Source organism: Neopsephotus bourkii, unplaced genomic scaffold, assembly GCF_033783945.1.
Source record: "Neopsephotus bourkii isolate Nb327-2 ecotype Australia unplaced genomic scaffold, CSIRO-AGI_Nbou_v1 NB_318, whole genome shotgun sequence".
In the NCBI taxonomy this organism is placed as follows: Eukaryota; Metazoa; Chordata; class Aves; order Psittaciformes; family Psittacidae; genus Neopsephotus; species Neopsephotus bourkii.
The window spans coordinates 9,593,583-9,615,997 of NW_026900826.1; the positions used below are offsets into that span (position 1 = coordinate 9,593,583).

At 46.4% G+C, this 22,415-nt stretch overlaps 1 protein-coding gene across 2 annotated transcripts in view; it reads left to right on the plus strand.

Annotated features, from left to right (window-relative positions):
• The first annotated feature begins 813 nt into the window (after positions 1–813).
• Positions 814–22,415, plus strand: part of PSTPIP1 (proline-serine-threonine phosphatase interacting protein 1) — a 52,862-nt gene continuing 31,260 nt past the window's right edge. The window contains exons 1-2 of one of the 2 annotated variants that reach the window (XM_061347691.1): positions 814–1,886; positions 20,111–20,211. In XM_061347691.1, coding sequence (XP_061203675.1) covers positions 1,854–1,886; positions 20,111–20,211 — 134 coding nt within the window. In that variant the 5' untranslated portion in view covers positions 814–1,853. The remainder of the gene's footprint in view (positions 1,887–20,110; positions 20,212–22,415) is intronic. The other variant, XM_061347690.1, reaches the window with a different exon arrangement.

A 22,415-nucleotide genomic window follows, 5' to 3' on the forward strand; every position in this document is an offset into this window, starting at 1 on the left:
TGAAGCACCAACCCCATCCCAAGCCTGCGCTCTCGCACTGATGTGCTTGCCCTGACTGTTTGATGCAGGTTTCGGTTTCTTCAGCTGCAAAACTGAGGCATTTTCCTCCCTTTCCCAGAGCCCTGCAGAGCCTGACTGCCCCTGCAAGGCACAGCCCCCTCTGTGCATAACCCAGCCATGCTGGTGACACCTCCAAAGCAAGCATCTGCCCAACAGCTCTGCTCCACCAGAGCCAGGGCTGGGCCCACACCAGCTGATGCCTGACGGCTCATCAGAACACCTGAAGTAGGAGCATGGCTTAGGCTCTCCTCCAGGCAGCAGCAGGAGATGAACTCCCCCGCAGCACAAAGCTGGTGGCATGTGAGAGGCTGCTCCCAAGGGAGGCGACTGTCCTGGCTGGGACAGGCACAGAGCCTGGTGTCAGAGCCCACCAAGTAACTGGCTTCTGGTTGGAGGCCAAACTACAAATAATGGGAAAGCAGGATATGGTTTTGGAGGGCCCGAGTGCCCTCTGGGCGTTGTTGTGAGACCCAACAGGAGCAAAGCTAAGGAAACAGCTCAGATTGGGAAATAGTGAAAGGAAACACTCAGTTTTAGACAGACTGAGATAAAATACTCTTCAAAAGGCTCTTTTTCTGCTTACAGATCAGGTGTTACGAGCAGTGCCCAGGCCCTCAGAATACACGTTTCGGGGAATATTCCCTGTGGAAGGAAGCATCACTCCTCCCTCAGCACCCTCCGCAAGGGAATCCTCACGTTTCTCCTGCTCCCCCTCTCATGCAATGATGCTTTTTTTCCTGCTGCTTATGACAACCAAAGCAATTTCACACCTCCCTTCTGCCCTCTGCACTCCTCGTATGCCCTCTCAAAGTCTCTGTGTGCTCCCTGCCTTCTTCAGACCACAAGGAAAGAAACTCTAACACACAGCTACCGATTGCTCATGGAGGGACCACTGGTACCCGGACAATGTCTGTGAAGCATCACTTCAGGGCCCGGTGTCAATAAACTCAGCTCTCTCATCGCAATTCTTTTCTCAAGAGTTTGGATTTCACTTCTAAATTTCCTATCTCCTGGTTATTCACAGCAGCATTTACATGAGGGCATGCAAATCAGAATGTTCTCTATATAGACATACAGGTATCTAAAAGCGTGCAGACACCTGCACACTTCAGTGTTCTTAATTTAACCAGCCTTGAAAAGCCTTTTCAGTTGCAGAAATGCAATATCAAGCTACACTTGCCGTGTGCAAACACATGGGCCCCTCCAACCCCAGGAGAAACATGGCTCATGGGCTTCTTTTACATCATTTTCTTTGTCAGACCACAGCATTCTGTGACAGCTTGGCACTCATTTCCTCCACAGCTTATCTCTTTGTATTGTGCTGGTTTCCTTTGCATTTCAATTGCTCTGTCTCCTGTAGCTCATCAAATCATAGAGCTGAATTTTACCTCTTTGGTTTTTAGCTTGCGAGCCTCTCGCATGCACACAAGGCACGGAGCAGCCTGACATCACTTGACATCTCCCTGCTTCCTCATTTCAATATGAACTGTTTACCAGCAGAGAAACAGGTTTGGGGTTAGGGTGCTGAGCGCGTGCATGACTCTCTGTGTGAGCCACGGCTTTTATCCCCTCTGTCCCATCCCAGCCATAGGTCATCACGTGGAGCTGCCTGAAACTGCCCAATGCTGTTTTCACCAGCCTGATTTCAGAAGAGCCAGGTCTGTGGATGTGGATGTGCTTCACTCTCTGCTTTGGCTGGGGGAAAGCAACAGGGCTCGGAGCTGTGGCTGCTGTGGCTCTCACCCACGAGAGAACTCCCTGAAGGATTCCTCGCCCTCCACAGAGCGGTAATAATGACACAGCTGCAGTTTAAAGATGCATTTTGGGTGAGTATTTCCTACATTCAATGTATCTGCGTTTAAAAGTCTCTTAAAATACCGCTTGGCTCTATACATAGCTCAAAACTAATTTAATCCTGTTCTGTGCTTTACATTTAGTTTAGTAACAGCCCAGATTTGACTCCAAGTGCAAACCTACTTGTTTGGTAGTACAAGTGCTAGGTCCTCAGCAGAAGGCTGCGTTGTAAGAACACATCCAGCCCACATAAACCAACCAGCACTGCCGGTTCCTGTGCTAGGTCCAGGAGCTGCCTGTGAAAGGGTTTGTGTGTCTCCTAGGACTGTGTCCCCACTCCAGGAGTGTCTCCCAGCGCATGAACTGTTACTAGTGACAGGCTGGATTTGCTCATGCTTGCTGCTCTGGCTGCGTGCAGCCCGTGCCTGCTTCTAGGTGCAGGAGGGCACACATGGGGTGCGGAGGTGCCCAGGGCTCAAACAGAGCACCCGGAGGAAGAGCCAGCAGTGACACTCAAGAATCAAGCCCAACACTCCCTTAAAACCAGTGGATACTAAACCATGCAGATAGACTCTGTTCTTGTCTGACTTCTGGTTGAAGAACATTCTTGTGTCTTGTTTTCAAGCTCCTTCTCTGCAGTTACAAGGTAAAAAGGCCCTCATCCTTTTTCTCTCCAGGGCAACCTTAAGTTTCTTGCAATTGCCTCTGGTGTGGGGGTTTTAAGGAACAAAGCAGCAGCGTCAACAAGTTCTAACATTGCAGAGTTGGGTAAACAGGATGTTTCGTGGTTGCCCCTTCTCTGAGCAGTCATTTTCCAGCATCTAGGACTGACTTAGAGAAAGACGTGAAGGCTTATGAATTCTTCCTGCCATTTCCCTATCAGGCCGAGTAGAACAGTCCCTTTACAGTGTGTTCGCTGCTTGTGTTACCTTTCTATCCACCCACCCCTCAGGGTAAACCCTCTCTTGGTGCAAACCAGCAGGGCAGAAGCAGAAACACATTTTGGTGACCCCCCTTCCTCCCAGCACCTCCAGGAAGCCCTCCCCACCCCCAGCACTACATTTGAGCAGTTACATCAAATGCAATGAGGAAATACATGAGTTCATTTTGATGTTAACCCTCACCGCACCCAACCACATCCACACGACATGCTCTGTGCCTCCTCTGCCACACAGCTACTGCCTGCACAGTGCAGAGCACGGGGCAGGATGGGACCACAAGCCAGTGCTACCCCAGGAGCTGCAGCTCTGGCATTCCTGAACTGCCTTTGGGAATGTGCCATCTGCCCCTTAGAACTGCCACGTTCGGTGTATTTACTTTCAAGACCTTGGACTTGAGTGAGAATAAATCAGTGAGGCTCCAGTGAGGTGTCCTGCAGGGGACAGAGGAGCAGGGTTTGGGTGATGAGCACCAGTTGGCAATCTGGCCAGGCCAGTTCTTTCTGGCTCTTCTTCCCTCACCTTCTCTCCTGTGCTTAGTCATGTTACCATGACTATAATCCTTGCTTAGCTTTGAAGCTAACACCTTCCTGAAAGGAAAGCATCTTTGTCTTTGATATTGTTTGGCTGAGAGCATTGTCTCACCAAGCTCAATTAAGAGGGCAGGAATATATCCGGTTGAGGATGGCAGTTTTAGCTCTGCAGTAATAAGTCTTTTAAAATGAAAACTCACAGGATATTGCACAGTGTGGCAGAGGCACGCAGCTTGCCCCCCAAATCACAAGATCAGCAATTATTTTTGCATTCAAAAGGCTCTGTCATGCCCATTAACTGAGATGGAAATGTATTTGCATGGTTTGCTTCAGTGAGCAGTTATCTCCTGGATTTGATTTGTACCATGAATGGAAACTGTCTTTATCATTAAAACCCAAAAAGCATATTTGCACCACAGCAGATTGCTCAGTACAGATCCCTGATCTCTAAGACCTGTCTGAGGACACTGCTGCACCCTCGCTGTCATTCCTCCTGATAAGGTACACCAGTGCAAGAACTCCCTGCTCTCACCATCGCTGAACTTGTGCATAGGAGGAAGTTTCTTTGGCATCTCTAGCAATATGAAATACATAAAGAAACCCTAAAAGCTGCAGATCTTCCCAACTAGCAGAGAAAGGGACCCGTTCATTCCTCCCCAAAGGCCCTCAAGCTTCCTAAGAACAGGGTGTGCTGTGTTCCAGGAAAATGCAAATTGTTCCTCATAATAGCTGTAAGTTTTAATCTCTCTTTTCCCCTATTATGTGTAGCCATGACTTAATCATAGTCCTATACCACAGCTTTCACACTTGCTTTGGAGAATGGCCTGGGCTCAAACTACTATATTTCTTCCTTTCAATTTGGTTTTGTACCCTCCACACACCCTGTGATGGTTTAAGTCAAACTTGCTCAAAGCCTCCACCAAACTGTGCCTCTCAAAGTGTCCTCTGTTAACAGCTTTTGGAAAACATTAGTGAGATGGAAACACAAATCAGTTTTTATAGCTGGTGCAGGGCAGTTGCTAATGGATTCATACTCTGCTGGGCTGCTATACAAATGTAACAGATGTTACCTGTCTTCTCCAGCATCACATCAGCCAGGTAGACACATTCCCATGTTAATGGGGAGAACGTCTGCTGAGTTTCATGTTAACAGGGTTATGTTGATAGTCAGAGAGCTGAGCAAAACCCGCTAACCAAGAAAGTCTTTCTCCTTGTCACAAAGATTGAGTCTCCCTCTTATTCTGTGTTCCTGCACTTATCATTGCTTTTCCTCTGAAATTCTTGTCACTGCCTTTTCCTTCTGTTCTATTTCTTCTACTGTGCTTTTCTCCAACATGCTGCTTAGCACTCCAGCTGCAACCCTGTGAAATGCAGCTATTTCTACCCAAGGGGAAGGCAGGTGCTTAGTGGCCTCACTCACTCAGGAAGGGGGAATGAGGAAGACCTCCGAAGGAGGTGTTTGGTTTTGGGGCAGGCTCCAAAGTGCCCAGAGTTGAATGAGAGCAAGTCTGTTCCCTTGGGCAGCTTTGAATCAAACTCCAGTGGCCAAGTCAGTTCTGGAAATTGGCTCCTAAGGTGCCTGGGATTAGGTGTGTGAAGTGCTCTCTGTTCTCAGCTCTGGGATGAGCTCAGGGCTTGTGCACTCTCACGGCTTTCTTTTGAAAGAACAATTAAGCTGGAGATAATGGGCCAGCAAACATGATGAACATGAGATAGCAAGATGTGCCTCCCTGCGCTGCTCTGGACTTCTTACCACCTTCCTGCCAGTGCAGTACCTGTGGTCAGATCCTACAGCAGTGGGAGATACAGAAGTGCTGGAGATAAAGAACCTGTTACAAAGATGCTTGCTTCACCTTTCTCGTTTTGACTCCAGGCTATATTCTACATCAGGTTCAATGCAAAGTTGAGTTTGCAAGTGAACCTCTCAACTGTTACTGTAGCTTTTTCACACAACAGTCTATTATACATGCCAGGAAAAGATGTAATTATTTTCAGAAATAATTTAACTTCTAATGAGACTCTTAACTGTGGAATAAGAGTGCAGAGATGATGGTAAAAGTCACAGTAAAACTATTTTATAGACCTACTAGGTGATGTACTGGAGAAATATAATGTCAACTGGTTTGCTCAGAAAACAAAGTCTTTTTTATACCAGGAGCTGCCTTCCTGTAGAGGTTAAGTTTCACAGGGCCCCTTCTTCCAAAGCAGGAGGAAGTAAGAAAGGGCAGGTTTGGTGGGAGGGAGGAAGAGGGGCTAATGAGGGCTCCTGCCAGCCCCTGGCACCCAAAGCAGGGCTGGGATCAGGCAGGGAAGGATGTGGCTGCCAAAACTTTCACCCTGGCACCTCAGCTTTGCAAGCGGTTCTGCACCAAAATCCAAGTGAATGGGACTGCATCAGTTGCATCTGTATCTACTGACACCAGGCACATTAAAACAAACAATCTCAGTGCTCACTGGCACAGAGGCAGGCCAGGATCTGCTGTCAGTACATACTGCATCCCCTGAAGTCAGGATCTGCTGTCAGTACATACCGCATCCCCTGAAGTCAGGATCTGCTGTCAGTACATACTGCATCCCCTGAAGTCAGGATCTGCTGTCAGTACATACTGCATCCCCTGAAGTCAGGATCTGCTGTCAGTACATACTGTATCCCCTGAAGTCAGGATCTGCTGTCAGTACATACTGCATCCCCTGAAGTCAGGATCTGCTGTCAGTACATACTGCATCCCCTGAAGTCAGGATCTGCTGTCAGTACATACTGCATCCCCTGAAGTCAGGATCTGCTGTCAGTACATACTGCATCCCCTGAAGTCAGGATCTGCTGTCAGTACATACTGCATCCCCTGAAGTCAGGATCTGCTGTCAGTACATACTGCATCCCCTGAAGTCAGGATCTGCTGTCAGTACATACTGTATCCCCTGAAGTCAGGATCTGCTGTCAGTACATACTGTATCCCCTGAAGTCAGGATCTGCTGTCAGTACATACTGCATCCCCTGAAGTCAGGATCTGCTGTCAGTACATACTGCATCCCCTGAAATCAGGATCTGCTGTCAGTACATACTGCATCCCCTGAAGTCAGGATCTGTTGTCAGTACATACTGTATCCCCTGAAGTCAGGATCTGTTGTCAGTACATACTGCATCCCCTGAAGTCAGGATCTGCTGTCAGTACATACTGTATCCCCTGAAGTCAGGATCTATTGTCAGTACATACTGCATCCCCTGAAGTCAGGATCTGCTGTCAGTTCATACTGTATCCCCTGAAGTCAGGATCTGCTGTCAGTACATACTGCATCCCCTGAAGTCAGGATCTGCTGTCAGTACATACTGTATCCCCTGAAGTCAGGATCTGCTGTCAGTACATACTGCATCCCCTGAAGTCAGGATCTGCTGTCAGTACATACCGCATCCCCTGAAGTCAGGATCTATTGTCAGTACATACTGCATCCCCTGAAGTCAGGATCTGCTGTCAGTTCATACTGTATCCCCTGAAGTCAGGATCTGCTGTCAGTACATACTGCATCCCCTGAAGTCAGGATCTGCTGTCAGTACATACTGTATTCCCTGAAGTCAGGATCTGCTGTCAGTACATACTGTATTCCCTGAAGTCAGGATCAGTACAGTGTGTTTGCTGGATGAGCTTCATCTCCATGGAAGAGGCTGCTCTCTTTTTTTTCACGTGTGATTTCTTTCTGCACTCCCCTAGCTGACCTGGGAAGGCTCCTGGCTCACTAGGGCAATGAGAAGCACTGGTGAAGGGGTTGCAATCTCACAAGCAGAAAACCTGATCAGTTTTCATGGCTGTGGGAACACTGGTGCTTCACAAATCCCTTCTGAACAGAGCACAACAGCTCAAATGAATTAACATTCCCAGCCCAGGTCTCGATAGTGAGACAAACAGGTCAATGTCTACTTCCACCCCTGTATTCCTAAAACAACGCTAGAAGGGTCTGTCAGGGAACAATTACAGCACATTCAGCATGGTTCATTTCCTTGGTGATGAGCTCAATTGGAAGGACTAGGGTTTTATGTTTGCAACTTCTGGTTATCTGCTTGGTTATGTCCTGCATGTGGCACCCCAGGCTGAGCATCGTCCTTATGAGGAGGAAGAGTATAAATGCAGTGAGCTGGTCCTAAGGCTGTAGAAGGCTTTCCAGACCAGGTAGATTAATGGGCTTACAGAAAGCTCATTTTAGGCCAGTGACTGAAATAATTAGACAGCTAAATTATGTTTTATTAAAAGTCCTGATGACAATATGCAAGCAAGTGCCTTATCTAGGGGCTGCGACTGCTTAAATGGGTGGATCGATGAAATCACTGTACCAGTTTTGTTAACGTTTTTAACACAGCTAGATCTGTTCTTTCTGATCTGTCCTGCTCTGCAGAAACTGGGTTTGCTTCAGTTCAGAGAAACAGAGGGTTCTTATTTATGCCAACTTTAACTGTGCCATGAGTCTGCATTTTAAATATGGGATAGCTGAGCCATCAACTCTCGAGTCACCCACACATACACAGACACGTTTAGTGAATACCACCTGGAGTTAAACGACTGTTTGTCACACAGAGCTTCAAACGGGTCCTGTAACAGTGCTTGATGCAAAGGTCAGAGATGTACCCAGTACCCTGACACTGGGTACCACTGACAAGTCCTGCCTCCATCTCCCCTGCTCCCTGCACCACACATTTAGACACCTCCAGCCACCTCTCCTGCAGGCTCAGCCATCCCAGGTCCCTGCCTCTCCTCCCACCACAGCCTCTCCAGGGTGAATCTCAGACTCTCCCTGTGAATCTCATTTCAACATGGGTTTTCCTGCAGGGCTGGTGATTCATGGCCCATCCCTTTCCTCCCACGAGGCCTGCACTCCCCCAGGGCAGCAGCATGGGCTTGCACCACTTCTGTTCCTGCAAAGCTGATGGTCACTGAGTGGGGACACTGACCTTGCTCTGCTCTGAATTTCAACCCAGTTCCACCCATTGCATGCTTGTGGGGAAGGCAAATGAGGCTGCTTCATGAACAGGTTTTTCACTATTATTATTCAGCTCGTTTGGGCTCAAAAAGACCTCTTTTCCTGATTGTGTTTCCACGCCATGCTGCAGCGAGGTAGGTTCTGGCGGGCAGGTGGCACAGAGAACACTTGTTTCATCTCATGTTTGATCTCAGTTTTGTAACAAAACCTCTCTCAGCAGCCACAGTTCAATAACCTCCAAAGTTCCCTGCGCTGTTGAGTAGGAATGCGGGAATTTGAGGCAGGGATGAGGTGAGGACTGCAGGGCATGGCTCTGCATGGGGACCATTCAGCACTGCTCAGGTTGTCAAGCTTAAGGAAGAAAAGTACATTGAAAACATGCATCCAGATCCCAATAGCTTTTCAGTTCCCCAGGGAATTGCTCCCTGACTATAGCTGCAGTTCAGAGCATCTCCAGAGTGGTGGGAAAACACTGAACAAGCCTGAGGAGCTGGACAGTTCCACAGCTCCTGGTAAAACACTCCTGATACACCTTCATTTTCGGTTGAAGTGAAAGGCATCACTTGTTTACTCTTAGTCTTATGAATTAAGTGAAAACTGGCCAGCTGGGCTGGCTCAGAGACACCAGCGTCCGATCAGAGCTACTGAACAGATAAACACAAACTTCCTGTTTCTTTTTGGTCTTCCAAGTCACAGCTTCCCACACCAAGATGCCTTCTGGTGCTGCTCTCAATCTGTCCAGGACTGGCTAATTCCTAAAAGGAAAGAAAACTCAGAAACAAGGGGTGGGGGCAAAGCAGAAAAGCAATCAGGAGCTCAGCAGCACAGCTTTACTGGAAGTAGGGGAGCTGTTGTGGAAGGTAAAGCTAGGTTTTGATGACCAAGTTCCCACCTGGTGAAGGCTTCCTATGGAGAGGGAGGTTTGAGGTGACATTTCTAACCAAAGAGGAGACCAGACTCAAACAACAGCCCTCTGGGGGAGCTCTGCAGTGGGAGACCTACTCTGAAACAGAAACAGGAGCTCTCATGGCTCATATGTATACCCTACAGCAGCCTGGAGTCCAGGCATGCCTTCCCTCTGCTACAGTAGATTTGTCCACAAGTAAAGCAGCTCAAGAAAGGAGAGATGAAGATGAAATTCTTCTTCCCTATACAGACAGCAGATGGTGGGTAGTGTGCTAGCTTAGGCAATGGGATGTCTCAGTCAGATCTTCCTGATTCAGAGCCTCAAAGTGTTCCAAAGTAGCTATGCTGGTGCAATGCCTTAGTGTGCACCCACTTCTGTAGATCTTGCCCATTTCCTATACCCCAGGAGCCTGCAGCAGAGAGGGGGTACATCCAGCTAAATACCTCCTTGATTCAGCACTTCATAAAACCCCAGAAATGATCCTGTTTTACTTAGTTTTGTGTAAGGCAGGAGAAATTCATGCAAGTGGGAGCAAAGACAGAGGAATGCTTCCTAGAAGGTAATGCAGTAGCGGCACAGTTGTGCCAATAGACAAACTGCTTCACTTTACTTACATGACCAATTCTCTCCCCCCTTTTAAGACTCTAAAAGCCGAAAGTTGGTTTTGTCCTGTTGGATAGCACAGTTCCCCAGGACCCTGTGATACATCATGCTAAGGGAGTGCAGGAATATGTTGCATCACGCTGAGTAACAAGAGATGTTGAAAAACCATCCTTTAGGTGGTGAGGCTCTCTTGTAAAATGGAAATGGTATTCTATAGCTTACTGAGAAATGAACTAAAGGTTTAATTCATTCCCTTCGTACTGCAAGACTCTGGGAAGATTTCCTGATGCTTTCCCCTTCCCTATGTGCCAGGAAAGACCACTGAAAAACTTGCTCATCTCATAGGGGAAGCAGAGAGCGTGGATGCAGCAGAGTGCTGCATTTAGTGCCTTTTTCAGGACTGACAGGAAACAATTCTAAGCTTTCTAAAATGGGAAGTAGCAAGACACATGGGTTTTAATGAATTAATGTACCAGTGGAGCAGGGCTGGTTCCAGTGGCTATATATGACCTGCAGATCAACAGCCTCTGTGCATGGGAAAGTCAGGGTTGCTTCATGCTGCCTCACTCACAGTGGTATGAGGCTGGACCCACAGTGCTTGCAGGAGGAGAGGAGCTCTCCTATAGAAAAGACCTGGAAGTGGATGAACTAAAGAGGAATAGAAACAAAATAAACCCTGACCATAGTTTTGCATGAAACAGAAGTATCCTCTACTTTTAAGATACTGTTTCTCCTTATTTCACTTCCAGTTTTTCTTGTGTAGCTAGTACTTTTCAAGAAGAGACTGAAGCAACATCTGATTTCACTACTGACACACTCATCTATGAGAATCTGGAAGGCACCATGCCAAAGCAGTGTTGTGCCTTAGGAAAGGCAGGTGCAAATGCTCACACCAGGCCTCTCCGTTGGCTCCCAGGAAGAAGCCACCTTGCTTTATGGATTTAGCTGCTGTCTAAAGTCACCACATGGAGAAAAGGGGTGCCACCACCTCAGACCTGTGCCATAGAGCCACATCAAGCTCTGATTTAAAACTAGTGAGGGATTTTGTGTCCTCCTGTCCCATTTCTCATCATTCCCACCACAAAGGTTGATCCAGAAGTTTGTTATATCTGAATTTCCTGAACAGATTCTCAGCTTTTTGTCACAGTTTTTATTGTTATGCACATCTGGCTGCTGGCCCCTTTCTCCTTTTCCTAGAGCAGAAGCAATAGGAACATGCCATGTCCTGAAGGTGGTCAGGCACATCCTGAGGCTCCCACCTGCAGGAACTTCAGGCCAAGGCTGAAATTAATGAAAACTAGTGGAAATAGGCAAACAAAAGCATGATTTCAATCTGGAAGAATATGTGCAATTCAAGGGAAGGTGCCTTGTTTTCCCTGGCTGCTTGACAATTCAAGGTGCTTGGAATAAAACAATGAATGACAGAGGATGCTCTTCTATTCAGCATGAAAGAGGTGTTCTTGTGATAAAGGCAGCATGAGGTTTCCATTTCCTGACCTTCCTTGTGACCTTTGTGGAAGGTTCCTGAATTGAGACATTATGAAAGACAGGCAGATGGGCAGTGAAAAGGAGGTGATACTGTGGCATGTCTACAAAGCTCTGCTTCTGCCTTCCAAAAGGTAAAGCTGCTTCCATGTAATGTCTGGAAGAAGCTGAAAGTTCAAAGATCACTGTCACATCCTTCAGTCCTCTGGCTAGAGCTTGGGTTTTGTGATATGTAAAAACACTGCTCTGCAAAGGAAAACAGAACACTTGCACTCTTTGCAAAGAGACCAAAAATTACACTACAGCTTTTCTTCCCTAGGAAGCATTGTGCATTCCAAGAATGTTATTTAACCAAATTATCGGAAGGGAAACTAAAATGGAGGTAATAAGTACAAGCAGAGTGCTTTTATTATACTGGAATCAAGACTTTCCAAGCCTGTTCCTTGTGTGCCATTAGTCTGCCAGCCAACAAACCACCTGCAGAAGTTAAGGTGGCTTTTGTGCAGCAATCCCTTTGTAGCTATATGCAAATCATGGGATGATTAAAACTGAAGAGAGCCAAAACATCATGCTGTGACTATAAGAGTGCCTGATACACAGCGCATGAGCAGTCCAGGATGCCAGTGAGGAGGGTGAAGGCTCAGGAAGCTGAGGAGCAAATTCATCTTGTCAGCAGAACTCTGAACCAACCATTTCCTTCTTAGAGAAAACCCGAAATATCATAGAGGGCAAAACACCACTGGGAAGCTGCTGGGTTTGCTCAATGGCACCAGTTCTGCAACGCTACTGTGGAGTTTGTGAAATCTCAATTGCAGTTTGTTTCTGAATATCCCAGCTGCTGGAGAACTGGAGCCTGATGAGAATCTCTGCTTTCATTAGAAGTTCTCTAGCCTGCCTCGTTACAGGGGGAAGCACAAGGCAGCAATCTAGCAGCTCAGCCATTGGGATGCTACACATGCAAATGATTATTGAAGGTTCCATGCAAGGTTCACATCTGTGCTGTGTCTGGCAGTAAATCCTGCTGACTCCCAATGAAAAGTACTGCATCACAGTGAAACTGCAAACTAAGCCTCACACTGAACATGCCCAACTTACCTCCCAAAATTATCACAACAAGTCCCAAGAGAGCTATCTACATCCTTAGCAACCATCTACGTTTCTAGTGTGCAAAGAGTGAATTTACAGCTGGTCCCAGCCCACCTGCCCATCCCTGCTTTTCTCTGCTTATGTGGAAAAATCGCTCTTGCACAAATTCTATTGTCAGCTCAGTGGTGGGAAGCAGGAGCAGTCACAGCAGTTCTGTACATCCCAACCCATTCTGGCCAGTAAGAGAAAGAGCTCTCACATGGTACAGCTGAATGCAACATGGACGTATGCTTTTGAACTCCTTAACCACTTTGTTATCACATCAAAATGACCCATCTCCCACCAAGCACAGGAGACTGCTTTGGTTAGAGGTTTCTGCTGCAACACTGCAGAGACACAAATCAGTGGCTGCTACCCCATTTTGGTTTGCTGTTTATTTCAGAATAGCCAGAGTGAGGCAGAAAAAGAGCAATAAACTCCCTAAAAACTCTTGGTATCCTGTGAATATATTCATAGAGATACTGGGGAAATTTAAAGCATCCTGGGAAAAAAAAACAGAACACCATAAAGTGATTCAATTACAGTGAAAAACCAGGACATGCTAGCGAGCATCCAGCCCACTCCAATCTACTTTGAGATTATAAATCATGTTTGACTGCTGGCTATTAGATCTGTTTGCTGCTCACCAGTAAATACTAAGCCCTTGACAGAGCTCTTGACAAGGAAACTAGCAGATCAAGAGATCAGCATCTAGAAACACTCTTTTTAAGCAGTGCCAGTACACAGCGGTATAGTGCAGTGATGCAGTTCATTGATATAACCCAGTCGGTAGAACTTACTTTCAATCCAGGACTGAGATATCAGGAGTGATGCAGTTGTGGATAGAAAGGATTTCTTTCTGACAGCTGAAAAAGGTGTTGGCAGAATGATGCTTGTTCAAAGCTCACTGTCCCCTGTTCTCTCTAAACCTTCTCCTCCCACCAGTACTTTGTTAATGTTTGAGCCTGGAAAAAGGAATCTGAAGCTTTTGTTTTACTAAAATCGTCAGGAGTTTCCCATAACTACACAGGAGAGCTGTGTGCAAAAGGAGCTTGATTTTCCAAAAATTACAAAGATATCCCTAATGGACTTGGTTTCATTTTCTTTTTCGTTTGAAGATCTCTATGAAGACTTTATTTAGGTGAGTGAGTTCACAACATTTATCATTTTCAGTCCAAACCCATTGTGATAATACCCCTGATAAAAGCCTTGTGCAAATACCATTAAGAACAAAGACAAGGAATGCACTTTCAGAGCTCAATATTTTCAGACTTGAGAGAATGTTTTTGGAATACTTTTGAATATTTGCAGATAACACATTTCAACCAGTTCCTGAATGAAGGCTCAGCAGGCTCATACAGTAGCTGTGTGATAACTGCTGGTGCTCGTACCACTACCGCTTGCAGTCAGGCCCACCTTAGATGTGCAAACCACTCAACATGCAGATTTTGATACTATCTATACCATCATGGGAGCTCAGCACCACCCTACCACACAGCAAGCAATACACCCAGTGTCTGCTGCATAGTTATTTCTTTCCCAGCCCTATTTCTCCATCGGGGTGGTGATACTGCCATGCTGCATACTGGGGTTACTCTCCCTGTGTACCATTGAGGACCTAGTTCCCTGCAAAAAGCAAAGGAGCAGGCTTTGCAGCTGGAGGTGCTCAGAAAGAGAACCTATTTTGCTGACTGCAGTTCCTCTGAGCAATGCAGAAGCTGAGGTGGAGCTGCAGTGGCACTTACCAAACAGGACCTACGGCTTTAGGTGCAGAGCACTTCCCTGGGGGAGATGCTAAACTGTTGACAAGCCAGCTTATCCTGCAGGAGCAGGCAGAGGTACGAACTGTGGTATGGAAACACCTCTAAAAAGGTTTGTGTGTCCCAGGATGGTGTCAGAAACGCTCCAAGAAAACCAGCCACAACAGAAGAGCTCACAGTTCCTACAGCACAACCATGACTTGATCAATTTGTGTCACTTTCTGAATATTAACAGTTGGACATATAAGGATGTACAGTTTAGCACATGCTCCACACACAAGCCTGGATATTTTCCCTCAGTTCAGTCCACTGTAATAGCTATTTGCCAAAACCATGCCTCAGCAACCAGCAAAGCATTTTAGTCTTTCCTACTTGATATTATTGCAGCAATACTCTCCTGACTTCAAACCATAGATGTTTGCTCTTCAAAAAGCCTTGCAGTGCTCTCTGAGCACCCACAGCACAAGGCTCAGAGAAAGGATGTGCTGTAAGGCTGATTCTCAGCTAAAGACACAAGGCTTGGCATAAGGTTACTCAGCTTTGTGCCACCAGGAGGTAAGAAGAAATTGTCACCTCCTAGCTATCTGCATAGTGAATTGTCCACCCTCTGGGCAGGGAACTGACACCATCGGCCTTCCCGCTTGCACTCCTCAGAGCCTCTCCCTCATGGCTGCAGTGAATGATCTCTCCCACATTTAACTTCTGAGGTTTACCTGCGCGATTGCCTATGCAGAAACGTCTGCCAGAGGGGATGACACAGTCCCAAGGCACCTATCTCTGTAGAAAAGCGCTACTGTGAGGGAACAGCAGTGTTAAGCCCCAGAGGAAGAAAGAAATGGAAAGAAGAAAGCGTATCCCAGTGTGCTTACTGTCAACACCTCTGCTTGCAGTCTTCCATGCCTCCTTTCAAGTGTGCAAGGAAAAGCTATTCTGGCTAAGCTAGAGCATAACATTTGTGGGTTTCAGTCATATACTCCCTTTCACATTCCTTTCATCTCTGGAGGAGCAGTGTTGCTTATTGCACACAAGGGAAGCAACCTTCATAAATGAGGAGAAGAGATGCTGCCTCTGCATTAGCCGTGATTTTCCCCATGAAAGAACCTCAGGACAATACAAATCTGCCTGTAACACTGAAATCCCTTTGTCAAGCGCTTGCTTACAAGTGATCATAGGTCTGTTGGACAATGCAGATGAACTAATCTTTTTTATTCAAATAACAATGAGTAAATCCTCTTTCACAACCGCACACGCTTTGACTAAGCAGGATCACTTTCTTGGCAATGAAACGAATGAGTGGTGGTGATTCAAATCACCTCCTTCCAAGCAACTACCTTGTTTTTGCTGTAAGCAAATGATGTTTACACATTTAATGAATATATTTATTACCTAACTAAAGCATTTTTCTAATGTCTAATAAAAAAAATAGTACTCATTAGTTCCAATCACCATGAAGTCCCAGCTGAGAGGTGTCCAAGAAGGCAGTTTTAACAGCCTAATGGTAAATGGAAAACAGAATAAAGGCAAGACAGCTTAGCAAGGGTAGATCGCTGTTCAGTGTGATACAGTCTTGCTGTCTTGATTGTCCTGACAAAGAAAATATGTGTCTGTTATGGTGCCATACAGGAAATCCTTAAGGAACTAGAGAAGAATAACAAAACAGGACTAACAGACACAGCAGAACAGACACTATTATGGATGAGACACTGGTGGTTTGTGCTGGAATGGAAATGCCTGAGCTGGAGGAAGGGATCTTGAGAGGTGGTCTCAGGGTTAATTTCATTCAATATATTCATTGGATGTACTGGCATAAGACAGAAAGAATGGGCTGGAAATAGCTGTTGTTGAAACAAATAGGTAGGATGAAATATTGTACAGGAGGTTGCTGATAACCTTCAAGCCTGGGGTAACAGAAAGCGGATAAAATTCAAGTTTCTCAGTACAAAGTGAGAGTAAGAATCAGTAGCAAAAAGGTCCAATACCTTGTGGGACCTCAGCAAGTAAAATTGCAGGAGAGGAGAAAATTGAGGTACATCAATAGATCATAGCTCAGTTAGGTATGATTTGATAGTGGAAGAAGGCAAATACAATCCTCTGATGGACCAGAAGCGTTTTTTAGGCAGCAGATGCTAATGCCATGGTATGAAGCATCAGTTAGCCTTCTCTGGAACAGAATATCATCCTTGTCCAGCAGGGACTTATTCAGCCTTGAACAGGTACTATAAGAACACAAGGGAATCAAGAACCAGTATCTCAGGAAAGGGCAAAGGAGGTTAGTTTGGATTCAAGGAGAGGTTGAGAGAGGATGTAGATGTACAACACATGGAAAAAGAACAAAAAAACCTGTTGCAATAAAAGGGAAATACTTGTGTAAGTAAACTGAACCCTCGGTGATTTATGGCTGCGTTGTGGTTGGGAATTAAGCAGCAATGTTGCAGGGTGAGTGACCATGGCAGCTTAAACTTATCTAACCCTGGGGCTGTCAGCTGTCTGTGTTTCCCTCCTTGCTGTACCCTGCGAGGTGCCAGTTGCATATGCTAGTGAGACCACAGGCAGATCTGCTGCTTGGGAGGCTGAGGCAGTCCTGGTTTAGTGTGCAGATGCTGTGGTTTCTGAGAGAGGGCTTACATATTCTTCAGGAACACAGGATGAGGACAATAAAGCAAATTTGAGATGGATCCCCCCAAACCAAAGAAAGAGTAAATGGGTACAAAGTCCTTTTAAGACCTGTCTAGAGCCAAATCCCTTTACAGGGATCAGCCATAGAGACAAAACCCAGATGAATCTCACAAGCAGGGACTGATGCCTCCTAAGAGGAGATTTCAGCTCTCCTTTAGATGCAGCTGCAGTGGCTCCCTTTTTAACAAGTTCAAGTCTTACTCATGTTAGCAGGCAACAGGCAAAGCAAAACTGTTGAGTAAGACAATGCCTGTTTGCACTTGGCATACATACGTGCACACAAGGGCACAGAATGAACAGTGGGAACACTACTCCCATCCCCTACTTGGTAGAAAGCCTGTGATCTAGGAATGAGCAAGTGCTATTACAGATTTCACATTCAACCAAGTTATCTTTCTGTGTACATTAAAGGACTAAAATATTCCTATAGTTATCATAAGTAAAATCTGGCTTTTTCATTTCTAAATTCATTGAAGTAAGGAAGTAGGAAGGCAAAAAGATGGAGCAGAGAATCTGTTGTGGGCAGTGGGGAGCAGCAGTAACCTGTTCCCTTGGCACTAGTGCCAGCGCACGTCCTGGAGGCAAGCCTGTTTGCAGAGCTCCAAGAAGACTGCACTACTGTGCTACCCAGGGCAGCACAGCTTACAAAGGATCCTTTAATTCAGGTGTGCTGCAAGTGAGTTTTAGCATTTACTAAACAGAGATGTTGAACAGAAATGGCAGAGTAACGTTACAGCGTGCTCATACTCTCGGCTGTTGCTCGTGGCAGTGTGCCTGACTGCTGGGGTCACACAAGCCCATATGATATTTCACTTACCTCTGGGAAGCATTTCTGGGACAAGGAAGCTGTGTGCACAGCTATGGGATGTAGTGAATTGCAGCTGGAAATACACCAACCAAATGTTTGGGCTGTGAGATTGTTGTGGAGAATGTGATCAGAGTGGTTTCTGCCAGGCAGAGAAAGCAATCTGTGAGGGTGTTTTACAGCAGCAATGCCTTTGGCCATTGGGATGCCCTTAAAGAAAGAAAAAGGGAGAGGGGGGAACTGACATGCCCATTGCCAAGATATTATCAAGAACCTTTCCTGCTTTGCTCTATGGATGGCAAACCCTTGCTTCTTCTCCTTTATTTCACAGCAAGATCTCTCCCTGGGATGTGTGTGTAACCTGCCCTTGGAAACATTAGGAAAACTGATGTTCTGGTTTTGAGATCCTGTTTCTTAAAGGGTGATCATATGCATCAGATGAGCATATGTCATCCTATTATTTTCCTGCATTGGCAACAGTGGTAACAGTGGATCCATTGCACTGTTTCTGTATACTTTTATCTACATTATTATCTTGTCTGGCTCTGCAGCGCAGACACTTTGCTGGTAGAGGCATTTGTCTATGTCTCTTGTGGGCCATTATCCTACTGTCTTTCCTTTCTCCCCCTGCTTGTGATAAGAGTGTCCATTAGGGACGCAGGAATTACTGCTTGCAAGAACGGTAGCACTGGCAATGTTACTACAACCTGCAGGTCTGCAAAGATGTTCTGCAGAAATGGATCCTGCCTCTTGAAGCAGCCCAGGGCTGCAAATCTCCACAGAAGCCCTAGGGCCTGGGTGAACAGCACCAAAGGCTGCCATCAGCCGCTACCATTCATCCCCAGAGCTTGACTGATTCCTCTTAGTCCCAGCAATAAGGAAGCAAAGCCACAAGCAAAAGTGTCCAACCGCTGCTTGACAGAGGATCCGTCCCAAGTCCCAAAACTCAAACAGCTCTTTTCTTCACAGTCATGGTGGGAAGCAATAAACTAGCGCATTTATTAAACGATAACTGCTTAGGGGACAGTGGATGGATGTATAAACTGTGTTCAGTTCATATATAAGCACTTATATTGTACATAAACTGCTTGAGGGAAGGAACATACTCATTCTCTTTATGGTTACACAGTCCATGATTTTACCATAATGCTCTAACATAAAGCCCAGATAACATTCCTCACTACGTTTCCAGTAACATCATCACTATATACTACTAAAGTGGGGCTCTCAAAGTAAAAATGGCTTGTCCTAATCCTGTTGTGAGTCAGTGGGAGGACCAGGAGCAGAACACAGAAATCCTCTCCCAGTGCCACACTCGGAGCATGTCGCAACTTTACTCCCTTCCCATTCTGGGTGGGTTCCCACTATTTCCTCAGCAGCACTGGCTGTGCTGTGACTCTGAGTTACCATTGCTGCAGCGCAATCTGGAAGTTGGGAAAATGACAAAGGAAGTACAAGACTAATTGTTTTTCTTCTCATTACTCAGATGTTTTTGTCTGAGATGCACTGGGGTGTGCTCTGATAGATCACATGGACAGGGACAAGCCTGATGCATGAACTAGTGTGATGGGGAGGGACTGCAGTCCTAGAGCACAGCAGAGGAATGGGGCCCTAGAAAGAGATAAGAGCCCTGGCTTTGGGGCAGCAAACACCTCCCAGCCCCATAACCTTGCCTGTCTGGTGTGGACTGGCTGGAAACCACGGATCACCTTGGCTGGCTCCAGTTGCCATGTGGGGTGGGGTCACAGAACAGGACAGGCTGCAAAAGGACCCAAAAGGACAAGCAAGGAGATGGGGTGGTGAATGCCAAAGCAAGGGAAGCAGCACTCATGGGCAAGCATCTCAGAAGTACACACTTCCAATCTCCTGCAGATCCCACATCCACATTCCTAAGCTCTCGACATGCCTACTTTCTCGCATCCTCCCATTAAAACCCCCACCAGTAACAGGGTGGCTGTGCCACTGCCCTGTGGATCAGTGTCCATCCTTCTCTTCTCCACTTGCACCTCTACAGCAGGTCACTGTCTTGCTGAGAGTCCTGTGCCACTGAGCTGACTCTGACCATTTGTTTTAGAAAACATATGATAAGAGGAGCTGTTGTTACCCTTAAGAGCTACGAAAACATCTCTGCCCTGCGAAGAACACCCCCCCAAAGCTACCCGTGACTTCCCCAAAAAGACAGCAAGTGCTGCTTTCCACACAACAAAATGTGCAACCCACTTCACTTTTTCAGTATTAAAAACCAAACTTGGTTTAATAGAAACTTTTACAGATTTTCACTTTGGAGGAATCTTATCCCTGCCTGTGCCCTTAGCCCTGTCCCGGTGACCACTGCTCTGGGCAAACCTAAATCCATTGGGATTTTCCAATTTGCTCCATATGACTGACAGTAGGTGTCTGGTAAACCTGCAAACTTAGTGCACAAATAAGCTCAACTCTTTATCTTTCTGTCTTAGTGCAGGGAGTTCACCCTCCACACTGGCTACGAGGTGCTTGTACAGCGGCTGTTGGATGGGAGGAAGATGTGCAAAGATGTGGAGGATTTGCTCAAGCAGAGGTAAGAGAATCAGAGTGAGAGGTCTGAACAGCCTCTGTTTTCTGTCCTGTTTGGCATCTGGAAAGGAACAGCAGGCTAGTTCTGAACTTGGTAATGATACCAGTTTACATAGGAAGACCTGAGTGGTTTGAGTCCGAGCTCAAAGGAATCCTAGAGACTCAAGAAGGTTGAAAAAGCAAGAAACTCAGAGTTCCTTCAAGACCCAGGTCTTATCAGTCCAGAATCACAGTAGCACACATGTCCCCAAGTAGCACTACTCAGTTTCCCCTTTTGCAGGGAGCAAATCACTTGCATTTTCCTTTCTCTTTGAACTCACTGTTGCCACAGGCACTGTTTCAGTTTTCTGGAGCTACCAACAATGGCCCGTTTTTCTAATACAAACCTATATAACAGAAGCCTTTCCCAAGATAGCCTGCATCATTCACCAACACTACCAGACTTCGAATAACAACCTCGTACATTATGTCCGTCCTTTACATGCTGCTTGGGTGCCTCCCAACAGCTGCTGTAGGCTGCTGACACTTTTGTGGGTGAGAAAACACGTATTACACAGCTGCTCTGGCTCCTTTGCCATTCAGTTTTGTACTTCTTACTTGGAAAAGTACACCCGAAATGCGGTTCTGGTTTAAGTGGCTGGGTTTTAACAGTTCCAACATGTAGCGTGAGGCACATACATGCTCTTGTGTGACCTGGAGGAAGGCCACACCATATGGACTATGGATTCAGCAGGTAGCCCTAGAGCAGCCCATTTCAGAACTGTCTCCTTGTGAATATTGCTCAGGCTTCCACTGTCACAGCCTGCTTTTTCTTCCCAGTCTGTTCCCATCAGGTTGTAGGCTGGTTTTCTTAAGGCTACTTTTCAAACACAGGGACTTTGGAGGGGACGTGACTGCCAAACTGGAAGTTGACTATTTCACAGGGGGTGAAGAGTCTCCCATCAAAATCTGAACCTATTTGAATTGCTTTTCTTGACCACCAGTGGGAACCTGTTTTGTGTCACAAGTCCTGAAGACACATCTGTCCAATGGCCGCTTAGCTTCAGCTGTTTGAAACAGCTCCTTTGTGACTCCTAACTTACCGAGATCAGAACTCACTGCAGGCTTCAGGAAGGCTCTGCACGGCAGCACACATCTGATGCCACATACGCCTGTGCTTTTTAACACAACACTCTAGAGGTTTCTGCAAGTTACGGGATAAGGTTCGTCCTGGCTTGTGGCGGAGGCACAAAAGGCTTCTCACAAAGAAAAATACACGTACGGTCACCTTGCAGATCTGAAAGCCACAAGAACAAATGTTTGCATGAACTTTTGCACACCCACAAAACACTTCAGTGCGTGTGCAAACGTGTATGTGCATGTTGAGGAGGAGGAAAAGGAGAAGAGATAGTGGGCACTGACTTGAAGAAAGAAGGTGTCACCTCAGTTTATCCCTGCAGGATGTTTGCTTCAGCTTGTTCTCATGTCATTCATGGGATAGGGAAACCTAGAAGCTGTGTGCAAGGGTACTGGAATTAGGAAAGGCAGCACCAAGATGTGAAATGATGGTGCCAGCCCCCTGTCAAACTCCTCTGACCCTGGGTTAGCCTAGTCCCATGCCTGAGCTTTCAGGAAGAGATGATCCAAGGGTTTTGCAGGGGCTGGGACTGGCTTAAGAGCTGGCCAGGCTTTTTCTCTGTCATACAGCAAGCAAGCCTGGGTGTACCAAGCAAGCCAAGTGGGACTGTAGCACTGGGGTTGTTCTAATTGCTGTACATCCACTGGCACTAAGCAAAGGCTCTGCCACTTGTGTTTCTTGTTATAAAAATCCGAAGAAAATTACCTATTTTACTTCTGCAGCATTGTGTCTCTGAGGTATATTTCCATTTCAATGAAACTCCATCCATCTAATGTGAAAATAAAGTGGTACTTCAGTGTGGCCTGTCACTATGCCTTGCACCCTGCTCTTCTAGGAGGAATCCCAAAGCAGTGACATAGGAACAGCCCACTAAAGCTCAGCCATTTCTAGCACAGCAGGACAGCAATTAACTAACTGCACATGCAGTATTAGATGTATGGGAGCCATAGACAGAGGCCAAGAGCAGCCTCCACTCCAGGCTATAGTGACCGTAGGCTGCGGTATGACCAGCACTGCTACTCTGCCAGCCTGACAGATAGGTGGGACTGGGGGAAGTCCCCAGGAGGAGCTTGCCACAGGTCAGGAAGATG